Source organism: Myodes glareolus, chromosome 6 (assembly GCF_982192425.1).
Source record: "Myodes glareolus chromosome 6, mMyoGla1.1, whole genome shotgun sequence".
In the NCBI taxonomy this organism is placed as follows: domain Eukaryota; kingdom Metazoa; phylum Chordata; class Mammalia; order Rodentia; family Cricetidae; genus Myodes; species Myodes glareolus.
In genome coordinates this window covers 81,019,354-81,038,408 of record NC_142031.1, presented here as the reverse complement: position 1 = coordinate 81,038,408, position 19,055 = coordinate 81,019,354, and the positions used below count along the sequence as shown (strand labels likewise).

The window sequence follows — 19,055 nt, the reverse complement described above, 5'->3', positions numbered from 1 at the left end:
TAAGTCTGCCTTTATATGTTACTTGGACTTTTTCTTTTGCAGCTCTTAATATTCTTTCTTTATTCTTTATGTTTAGTGTTTAGGTTATTATGTGGTGTGGGGATTTTTTTATGTAGTCTGTTGTTCTGTAAAGCTTCTTGTATCTTTATATGCATATCTTTCTTTAGGTTGGGAAAGTTTTCTTGGATGATTTTGTTTATATTTTGAATATATTTTCTGTACTTTTGAGTTGGACTTTTTCTCCTTCTTCTATTCCTATTATTCTTAGCTTTGGTCTTTTCTTGGTGTTTCATATTTCTTGGATATTTTGTGTTAAACTTTTGTTAAATTTAATGTTTTTTGACAAATGAGTTTATTTCCTCTATTTTATCTTTAGCGCTTGAGATTCTCTCTTCCATCTCTTGTTTTCTGCTGTTCATGCTTGAATTTGTGGTTCCTGGTCATTTTCTCATAATTTCTGTTTCTATAATTCCCTCAGTTTATGTTTTCTTTATTGTCTCTATTTTGATTTTCAAGTCTTGAATAGTTTATTTGTTTAATTGCTTTTTCTTGGTTTTCTTTAAGGGATTAATTGATTTCTTCGAGTTTTTTTATTTTTTTTCTCCATTTCTTTGAGTGATCATTTTCATTTCCTCTTTAAGGATCTCAGACCTTCTTGTAAAGTTATTTTTTTAGGTCATTTTCTTCTGTTTCATCTATATTTGGTTCTTCAAGTCTTGCTGTTGTAGGGCAACTAGTTTTTGTTGGTGTCAAGTTGCTCTTTGTGGTGTCGAATGTGCTCTTTACCTTCTCTACCCATCTTTTCCTCTGATTTGTGTTGTTGGGGCTGTGTCTCTGGAGATCAATCTTACAGGTGCCAGTGGATCCAAGGCTCAGATGGTTGTTCTTCATGGTGCAGTTAAGGCTATGGTTCCAGTCACCCCAGAGGTCACCGGTCACCCCAGAGGCCACTGGTGTTGCTGGAGGTCACTCAGTGCCCCCGGTGTTGCTCGACAATACTGGGTGTCATTGGGGCCTGCTCCCATGGAGGATCCTTGTTTGGGATTGCTCCCTCTAAGTTTGCTGCCTTGGGCCTTGGGCCTGCTCTGGCAGAGGTCACTGGTTTAGGCCTGCTCTGATGGAAGTTACTGGGTCAGGCCTCTTCTGGTGTAGCTCACAGGCTTAGTCCTGCTCCTGTGCAGGTCATTGCCTCAGACCTGCTCTGGCAGAGGTCACTGGCTCAAGTCTGTTCCTGTGGAGGTCCCTGGCTTGAACCTACTCTGGTTGAGGTGGGGCAGAGGTTGCTGGCTCAGGTCTGTTCCCACAGATGTCCCTGGCTTGGAAATGCTCCCTCAGAGGTCCCTGACCCAGTCTCAGACATCTCTGGCTCAGGCCTGCTCCCTCAGCTGTTGCTCCCTTGTACCTGCTTATGTGGAGGTTGCTGCCTCATGCCTCCTCCTGTGGAGGTTGCTGGCTTAGGCCTGCTACCTCGGAGGTCCTTGAATTTTTTTTAAACAAAGGCTTATCATTTGTTTCTTTTTCCAACTACCTTGATCCCACGATGGCAAGGCTCTGCTTCTATTTTGATCAGTAATATCTCTACAGCAAAAGATGTATGTGGAAGGTAGGAACACACGCAAATAGCTATGTTCTTATAAATGGAGGTACAGTGCAGTGCAGAGGGCATAGGACCAGAAATGAGCTGACAAAGGGAATGACATTTATGTATGGCTTTGAGGACCCTGACGAGCAACAGGCAGAATATCCAGAAGAGTCCTAATAAGCAGTTGAATGATTGAATTGATAAGAAATGGTAGCCGAGGTTTGAAATAAGATAGGAGAATCAAAATAAAAGGTGAGCACCCTGAGCTGAGAGCCAAGCGGGCCTTCCTCACAGGCCACTAAACCAGGCTCCAGAACTGATGAAGGCAGGGCAGTGAATCTCTCACCCTATATCACAATAAAGGGAATGTGTATGTCTGTCCAAAATTCATAACAGCAGAACCTGGTTCCTGTCCTTCTGTCCATGAGGGCAGTACTCCAGCCAATCAGTGTTTTCCTCTGTCTGTGGAGGGCAGTACCTCAGCCAATCAATGTTTTTCTCTGTCCCAGTACTGCAGCCAATCAGTGTTTCCCTCTCTCTATGATGGCAGTACTGTAGCCAATCAGTGTTTCCCTCTCTCCGTGATGGCAGTACTTTGGCCAATCAGTGTTTTTCTCTCTGTGTGATGGCAATACCTCAGCCAATCAGTGTTTTCCTCTGTCTGCAGTGGCGGTACCACAGCCAATCAGTGGGTTTTAGTCTTTGCCCTTGGCATCACTTCATTTCAAACCACCTGATGATATCGGACGGATACACTTGAGCAGAAACAGAACACTTCAGGAGACGCTGATCTTTTTCTCTGGGCTTCTCTGAAGCTCTAATTAAATGAAATGGATCTGTGCCCTGTGCTTTAACTGTTTTTTTCTCCTACAGTGCATTTGGGAAACACACTGTGAATATGTATTTGAGTGTTTTGGTGGTTCTCATTTGTGACAAGGATGGATATAAATGGAATTCACTTAGTATAAAATGTTTACACACTACAGTGAGCACGCCTTTGCTGTGTCTGAAGAGAGACGACATTTTTTTTTTCTTCGTCCAGCTTCTGAGGGTGACATGTCAGTAGCTCCTCCTGCCAGGCAGAAACCGTGAATTATACTAGAAAATTGAAATTATAATTAGGTTGGGCAGAACTGAGCCCCTATATTCCTTTCAGATAGTGTTGCTTGATTGATGGCCCCAGGGAATTTTATTTTAATATTCCTAGATTATTCCAAGGAAGTATAAGACAAGTGTCATTGGCAGACTTCACAATGGAATAATCTAGAAACCTTAAAACAAAGAATGGAAATGCAGTCTGAGGAGGATTAGACTAAGTGATGCATTGTTGCTTTGAACTCATTCCCTTGTCTGAGAACCAAAGGCCAATTCCTTCAGTCCTAGAAGGAACTTTCCATCTCAGCTTAGGACGGAAAAAAAAATCACAAGAAGTAGGCAATGAGGGCAGCCCAAACTGCTTGACTACGGAGCACATAGCCATTACCTTTGGCGACATTTTAAGGGACATAGATATGGCAAATGTGCATTCCTCCCTATTACAGCTGCTAGCACAGTTTACAGCTGGTGCTTTTGAAATTCTATCTGTCCAGTTTTGGCTCAGTGATCTGGCTCTGGAGTTTTGAATCAGGGGCTCAAAGGTGGTCAGTTATCCTTGCCCCTAACCTTTTAAGGAATAAGAATAAAGGCAGACTAGATGTCAGGGGGCCTGGGGACATCTGGGGTGTTGAGTAGACAAGATAGAATAAGAGCAGAGAACTATAATAACCTCATAACTGGTTCATCTGCATCGTGTGATAAGTCTCAGGTCAGAGAAGAGGAATTTGAAAATCCACCAATGTCATTGATAATATGTTAAAAACTTGACTGCATTTACAGTCTTTCCTCTGCCTGATCACCATGAAACCTCCACATGTTTGCATTGCTACATCTTTGAAGTCATTCAAAGGATCCAGTTCTGCTTTTCAGCACACACTAGTGAACAGAGTTGCAGAGATTTCCTTTTTCCATGGCTTCCAGTGTGACATATAAAGCTTGAAAGGGCCGAATGTGTCTGTAAAGCTGGTCATTTCTACACTCCAGGGGCGGGACAAGGTTAAAACCAGGGAGACAGAGTTAATGAGGAAGGCCGCTGGTTGTGGCATATTCAATTCAGTCAAAACTTGCCTTGTGCATTGCTTAGGTAGAGGACTGCCAAGAGGCAGAGGCCAGCAGTGTTGTTACAGCATCCATGAACTCACTGACCAGACTGCTTATTTCCCATGTCTGACACTGACAGCAATTTATGAAAAAGGAAGGAACACGGTAGATCTTAGAAAACTTAGAAAACCAGATTATTCTATCTCAGGAAAGCAGACTTGAAAATAGTGAGCATCCACTTAGCTGTCCCTAGTGGAGAGTGGGAAAATTGCTGACATTGTTTTCTGGGCTGGAGTACAATTTTCCATTTCTGACTTCATCCCTATCCTAGTAAAGGAGCTTTGAAGAAGCTTACTCTTTCTAGAAAGAACTACTTCTTAGAATCAAGAGTGACTGTGCTAAACTCCACCAGGCATGATTTACTCTTTCAACATACGGTTACGTTGAGAAACAGTGTGAGAATTCATCACGTTCACAGTAAATTGTCTACAAAGGCAGAAGAAAATTAAATTGGCCTTTTTACTTGTCTTGATTTTGCTATGTAATTTACACTGAGATAATATGGGTTTAATAAGAGATAAGTGGGTACATGTAGACTCACGTTTCCTTTGTTTCTTGTAAGTCCTGTGTGAAGGATATCTATTCTATGGAGAGCGTTCAACTTTTAAACATTGTCTTTTAGAAATCAGTGACACTAAGTGTTTTTAGATGTAATTTAAGTCTATCTTTTCAACACAAGTCCATACACGATCTGGACATTGATTGACAATATTCCTGTCTCTTGTCCACAGCATCCAGGAGCGCAATAACTCAGGAACTGTGGCTTCTGATGCCATGGTCCCAGTGTGCAGAGCTTCTTTGTTTCAGTTTCTCTTTGAACTCTCCGAGCTCAGTGGGAGTTCATTGTGTATAACGTGATCAAACATTGCTTGTGTTGAGGAAGACCCCAAAAGCCTATTATGACTTTGAATCTGTTTCATCAGTATCTGCTGCAAAGAATATGTTCCCCACTCCTCTTCGGTTATAGAAATCCTATGTTCATCACAGAGGTCCTCTTATGTCTCTAACTCAAGTGATTCAGCACCTGGTATCTGGACAGCAACTTTCAGAGTCCAGGGTGTTGTTTTACCCAAGTTCTAATTTCTGCAAGTACGTTATAAACTTCCTTAGAAGCAAATCCTACCTTTTCTTTTAGCTCTTAGTATGGAAGAGTGGTAGAGAAATGAGTAGGTAGGTAGATTCATAAAAACAGCTTATGAGCCACTAATAGGAATGGATCTGAGAATATAAGTGATGTGCCGTTCTTTCTGATTATATAAAGTCGTAAATAGGCGGGGGAAACTCACATTTCCAATTGGCAAGGAACACCTATTCTGTTTATTACTGTTCCCTCCAGGAACCCTCTCACCCTCCCACCTCCCCTCATTCATTTTATATACCATACTTAAAATTGGAGCCATAACCTTGTTCAAGAATGTGCAAAACAGGAACATGGTAATGAACTGTTGCTGCTATAAATGTGATGAATGGCTTGTGGAGGAAGGGCATGAAATGGAATCTCAGGCCAGTGATTAGCTCTGCACATTCCTCTTTAAGATTGCCCACAGACCAGCAATGTTCACTCTGCTCTGGGTTCCCTTGGGGCTTTGTTGCAGGAGTATCACTGGGCCTTGGCTTCACAGGGAGAAATGAATAAGGTCTCTTTGTTTCTTCCCAGCAACCTGAGTGCTTTTCTCTGGTGTGCCCCTTCCAAACTAAGCTCACTCACAATTCTAGCTGTGTTTCCCTGAAGAAACCTTTTTTGCTACCCCAACTTTCACTTTCTCTCTGACTTCTGCCCACCTCAAGACTTCAAGGACACAGGTGATTTATTCAGTCTCCATTCTTGCCTAAGCTACAGATATCCAGCAACAAAGAGTGCTTTGGTCAGTGTGCTCAGATGTTCATACATTGGCAGGCTCTGGAAAGAGCTGAATGTGCATCAAAGTTTTTGGTGCACAGCTATTCCTGGAACACCAACAGAGTGCCTTTTAGAAAGAGCAAGACACTTTTATAAGTGACTAGCAAGACTATAAACTCAGGACTGCTTAAACTATTAAATATTCTTTGACATTGGCAAAAAGAATATTCACACTTTTCCCCCATAATATATTATTGAACTGATAACAAGAGGTGCATATTTCTACACCCATTTGATGCTTGGTTTCTAACTATTTCGTGTATGTTTTATCAACAACCCTGGAATAGAGTGCTCTCTCTCACCGCGCACCACACTTTTCTTAGCTTGGGACTAGTATTTTGTGGGCCTTGTTATTCACTGTTGTTTCTACTCCCAGACCAGGAGCATTGGGTTCTGCTGGTTTCCATTGTCTCTTGGGTTCCATCCCGGTCTCTTTGACCAGCTTTTTTATAGTAGTTGGAGCCCAGTAGTTGAAATGCTCATTAACATTTGATGTGCCTCATGGTAGGAGCCACTAAGCAGGAGCCCATGAAGTACTCACTGAGGTTAACTAGACAAATTCTTTCCTGAACATGGTGGCACATACTTAGAATTAAGTACTTGGAAAACAAAGTTAGGAGGATCCGTGGATCAAGGCCAGTCTTGCCTACATAGCAACTTTGAGGCTAACTTGAGTTCCATAAGACCCTGACTAACACTAACAGACTGTTTTTTCAAGACGAAGTATTATGTTTTGATCAAAATGTTTTGGTTGAGCCTACATAACAGTAGAATGTTAATTTTAAGAGAAGGTCAAGAGGTTGAGAGAAGTAGAGAAAAAAATGACAAACTCAATAAATTTTGTTGGCTTAAGAAATTTTTTTTAAAACACATTGACAGCTCAAATTGGGATATGTGTGTGTGTGTGTGTGTGTGTGTGTGTGTGTGTGTGTGTGTGGTGTACGTGGGTATGCATATGTGTTCACCTATGTGTGGAGGTCAGAGGTCAGTGTTTTTATCCTATTTCTAATACAGGGGCCCTCACTAAACCTGGTGCTCACTGATTGACTAGAATAATTGATCAGTTAGCTCTGGGTATATACCTGCCTCCAAGTCCTCCCTGATCCCTGTCAAGTTGGGCCAGTTTTTAATAATGGATATATTTACCGAAGCATTAGATTAGTCATGGTTTGGATCATACCACCATCTTTTCTAAGAGCCTTCTCAATGCTGAGCAAACCACACAATCACTTATCTCAGCTTCTGTTAATGGGTTGGTGTGGGAAGCTAAGGCGTTGACAAGAGCAAGAGGAGTGAGTAAAGCAGGATGACAATCCAGCAGCGTCGCAGTTGTCACCAAAAATCAAAAGAAGAACTGCGTAAGTTTGCGTTTATATACATTCTGCTTCTCTCCATTATGGATCATAGGTAATATCCTCTATACCAGGGGTTGCCTGCTCTACACTTGTTAATTTCCGAGGTAGCTACCCTCACTGCATGAACTTTGTAATAAGAACACCTGGGCCCTAATCTTGGCCTCACCATTTAGTAAACATATGATGCTGGGAAAGGCATATAATCTCTTCAAGTTCAACCTTCTCTCTATAAAAGTGAATTGGAGTGACAGTAGGATTGCTATAGCTAAGTACGATAATGTAGGCAAAGTGATTCATCTAGTCTTCTAAAAATATGGGCCAACAAACTGTTTTCTGTCATTGCTGTTCAGCTATGGGGCAACTCCTGGATATCAGAGACTACACATTGCCCATAGGAGTCAGGAGTGGTTGGCACACCAGCCTTGCCAAATAACTCTCTGATGTTCTGACTTCATTTTGAGGTCCAGGAGGATTTTACTGAATTATTTCTTTATGGATGGATTATTCTTCTTTTGGTATGCATGACTTCTCCTAGAATTGCTCACAAGTAGAACAGAGCAAACACACAGTAGATGCATTAATCAGAAGCAGGTGTCTGCACTTGAAGATGCTCCTTATAAGCCTCATCCTCACAGACAAATAGGGAGTGATGGAAGTTGCAATCGTTCACTCCGTGAACCCTGATGCATCACTTGATGGATTAGCTGGTGTCATCCATCTTTCTGTACTTGTCTTGGGTGTTTGACTGGAGTCTATATATCTTCTTCCTTTATAAAGTCTCAATCCGTGATCTCTGAATTGACCTTCCTTCCACGAAGTTAGTGTGAGGCTTACTCTCTATGCTGGGCATGTATTTGCTATAGGGTTTGGGACTGCATTCATACACTACCTTACCCTCCAAAATCAAATGCTTGTTTTACTAAATTAAAAAGTTACATTGCACTTGATTTCAATGAGTTTTAGATGTCAAATAAAGAAAGGAAGAAAGGAGATTCAATGGAAGGGATGAGGCTACATTTTAAACAACCATGCGAAAACTGATAACAGGCAGCTGGACGTACCCTCTTCCCTTTCTGGATGGAGTGAGTGATGAAAGCACCTATCAACATGATCATGGGAAGAGCACCATTTCCCCATATGTAAGCTCAGTGGGTGGATGGTCCATCTAGAGATGTTGTGCCACATGGATGAAGATCCTGCAACTAGTAATTTAGTCCTTCCAAGTTGCTATGTTCTTCCCCCTTTTTTCTTTTTATTCTTATTCTAAAAGCCAATTATCTTAAAGGAATTTGTGAGGAGCCTCTTAGGATTTTAAGGTCATTAAGTTCTTTAGATTGTCTTCTTTACTGAGAGAGAAAAATTAAGAAAAACAATGGAGAATCTGACTTATGTAATGAGTTTGATTGTGATAATTATTCATAGTATATCTTATATTAGTTTTAAATTATATACATGTAGTATCGCTTCATATATGTACTTTTAAATATATTGATCATATTTCAGTATAGCTAGAGAAATTTTTGGGATAAGAATTGTAAGCTCTAAAGGGGATTTCTTCTTATAACAAAACCAAACTAAAATGTGCACGTGTTTGTGTGTGTGTGTGTATGTGTGTGTATGCATGCATGTGTGTCTCTGTGTGTGCATATAGCTCTGTAAGGTTGAAAAAGGAACCAAGATGTTAAGGATGACAAATTGACAAACTGCCTATTTTTCTAATTCCACTGAGCCCAGCCCCATTCTAGGTTCTTTGGAGAAATTTGGGAAGAGCAAAACAGAAGCGTGAATGGTTAGAATGAGACACCACTAAGACAATGGAGCATATGTATTCTCATTCCTCTTACCTTGCATTTGCCTGAACTTTTAATTTAGCAAAGAACCCTCACGTTCATGTACAAATTACATGTTTGCAAAGCATTTGACAACGAATGTTGCTATCTCTATGCACAGACTCTTTAGGGCTTCGGAGACCCTGGGATGGCTGACTTCCACTGTATTCACATATGCTCTCCTCTGGCATTTATCTCTCATCCTTGGGCATTTCTTTCCATGGCTATTTAAATTTGGAAATGGACTGAGCTATAAAAACACATCCCTGGTCATTTGGTTTCTGTGTGGGCTGCCCAGGGTGACTTTGAGTCCTGCAAGGGAGGTTATGAAGTGTTAGACTCAGTCAGTTTGTTTGCTGAAGAGTGGACAGGTGAGTAGGCCCAGAGTCCATGTGAGTCTTTGGCTGTCTAGAGCATCTTATTAAGTCATAAATGTCCCAGATGGATGCAGTTGGGATGGGCATGGGACAAATGAGGAAATAAAAATAAATAGTTTGTGCATTGATTTAGCTTGCTTTTAGATCACATCTTCTTTATTATAATACTATCCTATTAAAACATAACTAGCAAGAGTCTCCAGAGCAGAGTCATGAGGATATTATTAACTTGAGTATCATGCTGCCTTAACTGTATCTTCTCTGGGCAGATACAAACACCGAGTTACTGACAGTGAAAAAAATAGAGGACAGTTTATCTTGTATATCTGTGAGTGCTGTTTTGAGGCCTTCCCACAGCCCACCTTTACCAAGAAAGGTCAGAAGGGCCAAGTGTACTGATGCAGAAATCTTAAAAGCTGGAGATGTCTCAGCTGTTGATTACAAAATGGAAGATACTGCTTTCTGGCAAGCTAAAAAAACACCTTGAGTAGTAATTGTCAAGTCTCCTCACTTAGCTGCTGAATGTAAGATGCCAAGAAGAAACCACTGGATCACGAATGTGTTGGAGAATGACATGGCAAAGGAGATGGGAGATCTCAGGTGGAGGATGTAATTAGGGAAATAGTGCTTTCCCAAGGGAGAGATGTACAACCCACACCCTGGCCACCAAGAGCTTCATGGTCCACTGTGGAGCTCTTGTCCCTACCCTTCCTTGACCCTTTCCCCCTTAAAATCCTTCCCTTCCCAGGACTTCCACTCTGGCCTCATGGATGAAGTATAAGTGACTGAGGTGTGGAGAGTAGTAATGCAGTACTTGGGATTATCTTAAAAATTTAGGAACCTCATTTTCCTTTTCAGATTCGTCCATTCTCTTGCCAATATATAAAAGGAATAAAAGCAAAGCAAATGGGCAAAAACCTCTGGATAGGAATACAAAGTTAATAAATTATTACCTTCCTGTACTTGGCAGTTGTTAGATACTATAGAGGTCAATTTTAAGGACCCTCTTAGAATCAGTTGAAGGCAAGGAGACTTATGGGAAATTCTAGACCACAAGAACAGGAAAGGAGGCAAGAAGAGAGCCTCTGCATTTTCATTCGAAGCAATAAATACAAAGAAGATACTTATTTTCAGAACATTTACGAAGAACAGAAATGACATAGGACCCATTTTCTGCACACTAACTCATCTTAATCTGACTTAGTAATGACAACTTAATGGATCCCACTCTTATTTTTCCCAACTGCTACGTTCATTTGCAACTTACTCGGCTACTCTCAGCTTGCAAATTCTTAGAGCTAAGTTACTCTCAGTGGAAGCGAGTTGGTGCAGTAGAGCTGGAAAGAGTAGTACTCCAAGGAGAGGCTTCCTTTGCTCTGAAGCTCTTTCAGCAAAAAACCACTTGGGACTCGGTTTCTGAGGGTCCAGATGTTCGGAAACAGAAGCCCTCTCCACTAGTAAGTTTCACATGACACCAAATGAAGCTTCAACAACCTTTGATTCCCCTGAGTTCGCTAACTTTATAGAGTAATTCTGTAAAATGATGGTTGCAGTGCTTATGATATGGTTGGTTGAGTAAGGGTACTTGCCATTCATCCTGACAACCTCATGAGTTCAAGCCATTGGGCCACACACATGTGTACATGGCTTGTGTGCACCTACATGAATACACATTCAGAATAGACAAATGTAGTAAAATATATACAATAGTGTTTGCCAATGCAATATTTCTCTTTTTAATTATTAATTAGAATTTATTATATGGCTATGACTATTCTAGAGTTACATTAACATTATTAAGGAAGCATGAAAAGGGCTACTGTTTGTATCTGTCATAGAAAGAGGAGTCAAAAACATTTCCAAATATTCAGATATGTGGTTTTCCAAAGGAACATGGGGTGGTAGTGGTAAAATGCGACCAGTATCTTAGAGGCACTGAACCCCTTCCCCATCTGAAATCTACCAAGCCCACACTGGCCTCCTATTTTCCACAGACACCTATGGACTCGGCATTGCCTCTTTCTTGTTAATTTCAGCAAATGGGACCTAAGGCTTTCTTCATTTATTGTAAGAAGCGTAAAGGGTTGGGTTAGGAAGGGCCTCAAGGACCCTCGTAAGCAAGTGTCAGGAGGGCAAAGCAACAGAACTCAGTTGCTGTCACTGCTGTAGTTTCCTGACTTGTTTCCTTTCTTTTCATCTGTCCAGAGTGAGCCCCAAGGACTGAGAATCAGGAGGATTCTAGCTTTGTCTAGCGTCTGTGCAACTGTGCTCACTCTAAATTCCCTCTGTTAAACCAACTTTTCCCTCTGTGATCTGGCCGTGGAGGCTGCAGCGTCAGGCCAGTGTGCTTGTTTTTATATGCAAATAAATCACTTGATTATATTTCTTGTCCTTATGTTATCATGAATATTTCAAATGAATTTTATATGGTTCATATTTATGGTTTGGGAGCTCTTTCACTTTTTGGCTCTCTGCCATCTTATCTGCATATACCATATCTCAGCTGATGTTGATTGGTCTCATTTACATATTCATCATGCTCCTATTTTCAAACATATTTTGTTATAAACTGGCTTTTCTTTCCCCCCTCCGGTGTTATAATGGCACATAGATGTGTTTTTAAATTGTGCTCATTTCCATACATAATTTTTCTGGTTACCATAAATCACCACATTGTCATCTACTCCCCCCACTTTATTCAGTACAATCTTCACACTTTATACCAAGCTGACATATGGCTCCAAAGTAATTAAAGACAATGTAAACAGTTTACAGTGCACTTTGCAAAGCCACTTCACATTGCAGAGAGTCTAATGGTTTTCATTTACTCCCAGTAAGTCCCAAAGCAATGAAGTGTTGGGAGGCTTGAGATAAGGCTGCTGCTGAAGGCTAGAATGTGAACAGTGGCTCTGTTATCTTTAATGGGGAAGCTTCTGTTTTACCCAGAAGACTCTCCTGCTAACTTTTTACAAGAACAGAACTGGGTTAATGTACCAGGAAGACTCATCTGCACGGGTTAGGATGTATACCCAACTCTCCTTTCTTTTTTGATGGAAAAAAGCATGAATCTTTTGCAATTGTAAGGAGGAAGAGATGCAAGTCCATCAGTGTTCCAGATATAGAATGGGAGGTTAAGGTGCCAGACAGCATTATGAATGAGGAGGTATCGTTAACACTTATATAGCTGTTAGATGCTCATACAGCATGGGGGTGAGGGAAACAAAGATGTGCAATCTCAGAATCTGAGCAATCTAGTTAAGTCCATGAGCACAAAGCATATTCTACTCTGGAGTATCCAATAAGAAGCTAGAACTAATGGACCAAGCAGTGATTTGATTAATACAGTCTCTGTCTGGTTATTTTTGTTCTGGGTAGCCAGATGAACAAGTGACGTCCCAACAATAGGAATTGATAGGCAGATGAACATGAGAGTCTATGGAGACCTTGGTAATTATATGATCAAAATTAAAATACAGTCCAAGATATAAAATACATAAGAAGTTATGTGCAAAACCTGTGCTGTGAACATTTGTTAGACTCTTTTCTGTTCTGAGAGGCAGAAGAACATGAACTCTCAACAGGCTTAAGGAAAAGAAGGGGATTTAATGGTTCATTTAATTTTATGGTAAGAGAGAAAGATAGCTTTAGAAACAACTCTATTCAGGTTCTAGTGTCCTTAGGACTTGGGCTCTCTCTGGTCTTTCCTTCTATTATGTGAGTTTTATCCTCATCAACACCTATAGTAGGTAGATGGTGACAATTGTCTGGCTTCACTTCTTTGTGGAGTTCTATTCCTAAAAAAAGAGAACTGACTTTTTCATTGCTCAATCCCATGAAAGCCCCAAGATTTATGCTGTGCCCAGATTACAGAAGAAATCCTCTAGCAGTCACTGAAGCTAAAAGATGTGGTGTTCAAACTGCCTGCCACCTAAGTTATGAGCTCATCCCCAGAGCTGGAAGTGTCTCCTTCAACCATATGTACTTAGTGTGAGGGAGAAAAGACCTACAAACAAAACAATCCACTCTGCTGTGGGGTGTGTGTGACATAGTTGAAACTCTGAGAGTTGGGTAAACAAGGTCTGCAAAAAAAAAAAAATTAGTTCCGCCATGAAGAAGAGCAGTGTCTCTGTGTGGTTGGGGAAGACTTCTCGAAGAGAACTTAGAGTTAAAGGAAATTAGGAGTTTCTAATTAACATGCTCATCACAATAATTATTGTAGTTAACTTTTGCTGAGGACTTCACAATGTGCCAGGTACCAAATGAAGTCTGTTGCGGTCCTCACTTTCCCCTATCCTCTCCCAAAGTCATTAGATCTGGGAATATCAGCTGTTGCTTGAGACCTTTGATAATTGGACCATTTTGAAGAATCTGTCGCCAAATCACAAGTGGGTGCAGGTGAAGAGGTGACTGAAAGGGAGGGAGGCAGGAAGGCAGGAGGGGGTGTTCTTTCAGTGGCATTCATGGTGAAAAGAGAGGTAAATGCCTGACGGGAAGGGAACATTTAGGAGAAAGTGTTTCCCTTTTCTCCTTTTAGTCAGGATAGAAGTGAAACATAGTCATATGTAGAATGAATTAAAGAGATTTAGGGAGAGGGAGATATGGAAGATGAAGCCAGTATTTATTAAATGTAGGAAATAGGTTAAAAAAAATTAAGACTTTTAGTCTAGGTGAAAAGGATGGTTGTAGGAAGGAGAGGAGAACTTAGCCGTGACAAAACAGGATGGGAGACAGTGTGGGGACGCTGATCCTGGGGACTATGGCAGCAGGTGGCTTCCAGAGACCCCAGTCCTGTGGGATAGAAGGTGACGCTTCAGGGTGAGAAGAATTCAACTCCAGTGTAGTTTCAATTTATATCTCATTGCAATGTCCTCAGCTAATTTCTAAAGACAAGAGGTAGGGATGGATTCGTTGTATGTGGAGACACTGCATTACCGAACCAGCTGCCTCGTTGCTTGTATTATTGTTATGTCAGCTCGCTTTGGCCAGCTCTTTGACCATACAATGGCCTCATTGAGGCTGAGTCTTCTGTGAGGGGCCAGTCATATTTGCCAGATAAAATTTCATGAGGTGGGTTATTTGTGATAGCCATTATTTTTGTATCTAGGCAAGTGGTAGAATGTTTGGGGGATCCAGGAGTTCCTCTAGTCATCTAGTGTATGTCACATCCCTGACCAGGCATTGCCTAGCCTACCAAGGAACAAATATCTCAGACGCTATGACTTTCGTGGTAAGCTCTGTTCAGATGTGTGCCTGTCCTTGTGTTGAGTATCTTTACCAGCTGAGAACATTGGAAGACAGAACGTTTTAAACTGATCTCTCATCTAATATGACAATGAAGGTCTCTTTCTCAAATACAGATGAGGAAGCAAAGGCCTTAAAGGCAACCTTAAGATTACATAGTCGGTTTACATGGAAGCTAGCAATTAACCAGGACTCTGGCCACTGTCTTGCAAGCAGGTGGTTTAATTGTGAAAGCATAGTGTTTTTCTCCCTACTTTGTGTTCCATTTGTGAATAGATTATGTTCTCTCTCCCCTGGACATCAGCAAGAATGAGTCTTAAAGTGGGAAGACCAGCTACGTGGGAAAATCCTACAGCTTCCAGGAGAAACACATGAGCTGGAGGCTAGCTTTCACCTTATTATCATAAAAATATTTCCTTTTCTGAAATCTGAGTACATCTCTGACTGTACTTACTGACATGTAAGTACTGAATCCTGGCTGTGTCATAGTGGAAAGCATGTCTCCCTTCTAAGATCCTCCAGGGGAGCCAAAGGCCTTCAAAGGAAGGGTATATTATTTGTGGTGTGAGAGAATTCACTCTGGGTTTACTGTTGCAACCCGCCTTGAGAAAATTCCATTTGGAGTCAACTCTAAATTAAACTACATCAATAAAAGTCAGTGTTTACTATAGCAAAGGAGACTTTTTGGCCAGTCCTAAAAATGTTCTCAATACTTACACACGTTTGCAAATGAGTGACTATTGATTGTGCATATGATTCAGGAACCGGAAGTCTAAAGAACGCTAAGGACAGAGATGTTAGGCCTTGCTGTTGATTCAAAACTAAACAGAGATAGTAGGAGCATGCTTTTAAGGAAAAGGCTGTAAGCAGAAAAAATGATTTCTTTTATGAGTTATCTAATCTATGGTCCCTGGAAAATAAATAATTTTGCAAAACCACACAAGAGTGATGGAATATTAGCAATCGTTTCTAACCACCATTGGTAGGAATCATGATGAGGAAGGAAAAGGGAAGGCATGCAAAAGATTTTTGGAACATCAGTGACTTTTAAATTCAGTCCTTCCCAAGGAACAGAGGTTCTAGGATGTGTTCTTAACCAGCAAATCTATAGGTGCTCAGGACTTACATACAACACTATAGGGTTTGTACAGAACATGCATAATCTTCCCATATAGTCATGCATACTGGAACAAAAATCAATTTTAGCATATTTGAAATACATAATGCAATGCAAACCTGTATAAATAGTTGTATTATTGTATCAGTTATAGAATAACGACAATAAGAATTATACACGTACACATACATACACACATCAGAATATTTTCCCCCAAATATGTTCAATCCATGCTTTGTTGAATTTACAGAGAAGGAGCCCTTGATAGGGATGGACAAATTCATAGAACATCATGCTAGACATGGCACAAGGTAGCCACCCATAGCCCACCTGAGGCATTCACACAGCAACATCAGATACTTACATCTTCTCTAGGTCCTCAAATCCAGAAAACGATCCTTTTGGGATGACTCGAAGCTTGGTGAGCACGAACCTCCTGAAAAGACAGTGGGTATAAAGCTTTATAATCCACCCGAACATAAACAATTGAGTGGTTGATGAATTCCATCAGGTAACACAAACACACAAGGGATGTCTGCCACGAGAATAAGGCTTCAGATTGTTTCCCATTGTTCCCTTCCTCACAGAAAAGCGCTCGTCCAGATTCTGTTTGTATGTGGAGATGAATTTAAGGTGGCTAAGGCTCTTACCATCGTATTTCAAGAAATACCGAGTAGCACAAATGAGCAAGGGTTGTAGCCAAGGCCTGCCTATTAGTCATGAGACCCTCCTACACATTGTCCTCTGGTCATACTGAGCTGACCTTGCATCTGCTGTCATGGGCGAGCTGTCCAGCATCCTGCCCAAGAAGAGTCCCTCCCATCCATACTCCACCGTTTTCCTCTCTCCCAGGAAACCACTCCAGCAAATCTCCCCGCCTCTTTCATAGTTCTCATGCTTGTATTTCCCCCTCTGCTGAATTCCACCATTCATATACAAGTATGTCACTGTTTTCTCTGTTCATGAAATTCTCTCTTAGCTGCAGCCACCTCTGGTTTTCTGACATCTCTTTTGTTTGAACTCTCTGTCTAACCCTTTAGACAAAACAACTCCCATAGGGTCCTGCTCCTCTCCTCACTCAGGGAAAATACAAATTGCTTACAGTGGCATTCAGAACCTCACAGAAGTTTCTTGTTCTCTATTCTCTAGCTCCTTTAACCTCTTGTTTGCTTCAAAGTTTGCTAAACAGCTTAATTAATAGTAAGAGCTTGCAATGCATGTGCTAAGTACCATTTTCAGATTCCTCCTCTCATCACGCCCACAGACAGCCTCCTGACTTGCCCCTCATCTTTCATTCTCTCAAAATTCACCTTCTCAGCTGGGTTTTTTTTTCTGACCTCTCTATGTAAAATGACAACCCCCTGACATATCCCCTGGCCCACTTCCCTGCTTAAAATTTTCTTCATGATCCTTCTGGCATGTTGTACATTCTTCTTTCTTGCCTGCTTGTTCACATAATTGTCTCTTCCCCTTGAGAGGCGTGAGAGTTCCACAGGGGCAGAGATTGTTTTCTGAGTTGTCACCTAGACCTGGCACATCACAGCTCTCTCTGAATCTGTTTTTACAACACTAGTACCTGACAGGAGAGCAAAGCACGGAATGTTTATGAAATGCTTCAAGCACAAGCTGCCTTGCATGGTTAAAGTCGGCCTAGATTTTCAGATGTTCTGAGCTGCAGTGTGGGCATGCAGGTCTTTTCTCTCCTGTTGTTTGAGCTTGACTGTCCCACACTCCTGCCCTGTGATGAGGAGCCTTGGGAGAGACCAACCCTCCTGTTTCCTACCAACTCAACTTCTGTAGCTCTAGTAACAGACTTCTTTTCTAAAAGTTTCAAGGACCATGCCTGTATTAAGTTGTTCAAGGTTATTAAAGCAATTAAGATTTTTAAAAGTCTATAAACTTTATTATTAAAAACGTGAAAAAACAAAACAAAACAAAAAGCAACTCACACAACAGACCCAATGCCTATACATCTCAATGAACTTCTATAGAGTTGAATAGTCATTTGGAATTGAAGCTATGTACGGTCACACTGGATTTTACACTCTCAGTTTTGAACATATTTTTATGTGCTTTTACACTTGAAAGCAGTTTTTAAAAAGAACAATTTTCATTTTCTCCAGAAGTCTTAAATAAATCATAACAAATATCACTTTAACATGTATGACTGCACTTGTACAAGTGTCAAAAAATTCTCTAAAGCCCAAAGTAAGAAACTGAATCCCAGATGTTATTCTGAGCAATTTTGAGTCCAAATCAGAATCTGAAGAGAGAGGGGAGAATGATTTTGATTTTCAGATTTGGTAACCAAAAAATTTGTATATGGATGCCAAACTGGTCTGCCAGGTAACAGAGGGTAAATGCAAAGTCTCTGCCAACCTCTTCTACTCTCCTTCCCTCTTCTCCTCTCCCTCCCCCTCAACCCTCCCTCTTCTAGTCATTCTTTTCCCCTTATCTTATATGCATTCCAGAAAGAAATGAACAGAAAATAAAAAATAAAGACTAGTCAATTTTCACTGAAATACACCATAATTTGTGGAAAGCTATAAATCCTCAGATTCAGAAAATCCAAGCTGTCCTACAAAAAGAAACCAAATTTTATTGCTAGATATCTGAGAATGAAAACTGTGGATCTACCAGAGAAAACATTTTTAAAGCAAAAGAGAAAAAGACAAAATATCTTCAAAGGCAAAGAATTAGAAAAGTTTGTAAGAATATCTTTAAAGCTACTAGAGAAAAGTAATTGCTAATTTAGAAAATTACCATTCAAATATGAGGGTAAAATAAAGACACTTGAGGATAAATTTAATTAAACACTAAAAACTGAGCAAGATAATTCCTTTAGATAATAAGAAAGCTTAATTCAGTAGGAAGACAGACAGACACTCATATGCATACACACACTGTGGAGTCAAAAAAATTAGTACCCTTCATTGACTAGGTGGGAATTCATAATGGTCAGAAAACCCACCAAGTCAATAAGCAATACTAAAAAATATCGACCCTGAACTAAGTCACAGAGCAAATTAGTGTGAAAACAAAGAACTTTCTTGGCAAGAATGCAATTGCGCAGTCACTTAGAAAACAGTAGATGATAATCTACTCCATTACCTTTATACACATACGCCCATATGGAAAATGAAACCAAAATATTACCACTCCTTTAAATCACACAAAGAAGAAATTATAATCATAAGAAGATTTAGGGTGATATAGGAAAATAGAATATCAGTAGTTAAGCTGCTACTCATACATAACTTTCAGCTTTAAATTATTATAGCAGTAGGAGGGACAGAATATTAATGAGCTAAGCTTCTGTCGTAAGAAACCAGCAGAAGATGAATTGAACTGTTGAAAGAAAAAAACCATAAGGCAGTGTTTCCTCATTCTATTCCTGGTTAGAATTTAAAGTGAAACCCAAAAACATTCTGACAAGAAACATTGGCATGATCATTGGT

At 40.5% G+C, this 19,055-nt stretch overlaps 1 protein-coding gene across 1 annotated transcript in view; it reads right to left on the bottom strand.

Annotated features, from left to right (window-relative positions):
• Fshr (follicle stimulating hormone receptor) overlaps positions 1 to 19,055 on the bottom strand; it is a 185,207-nt gene that overhangs the window by 86,220 nt on the left and 79,932 nt on the right. Inside the window, 1 exon segment of the mRNA XM_087907284.1 lies at positions 15,962 to 16,033. Coding sequence (XP_087763410.1) covers positions 15,962 to 16,033 — 72 coding nt within the window.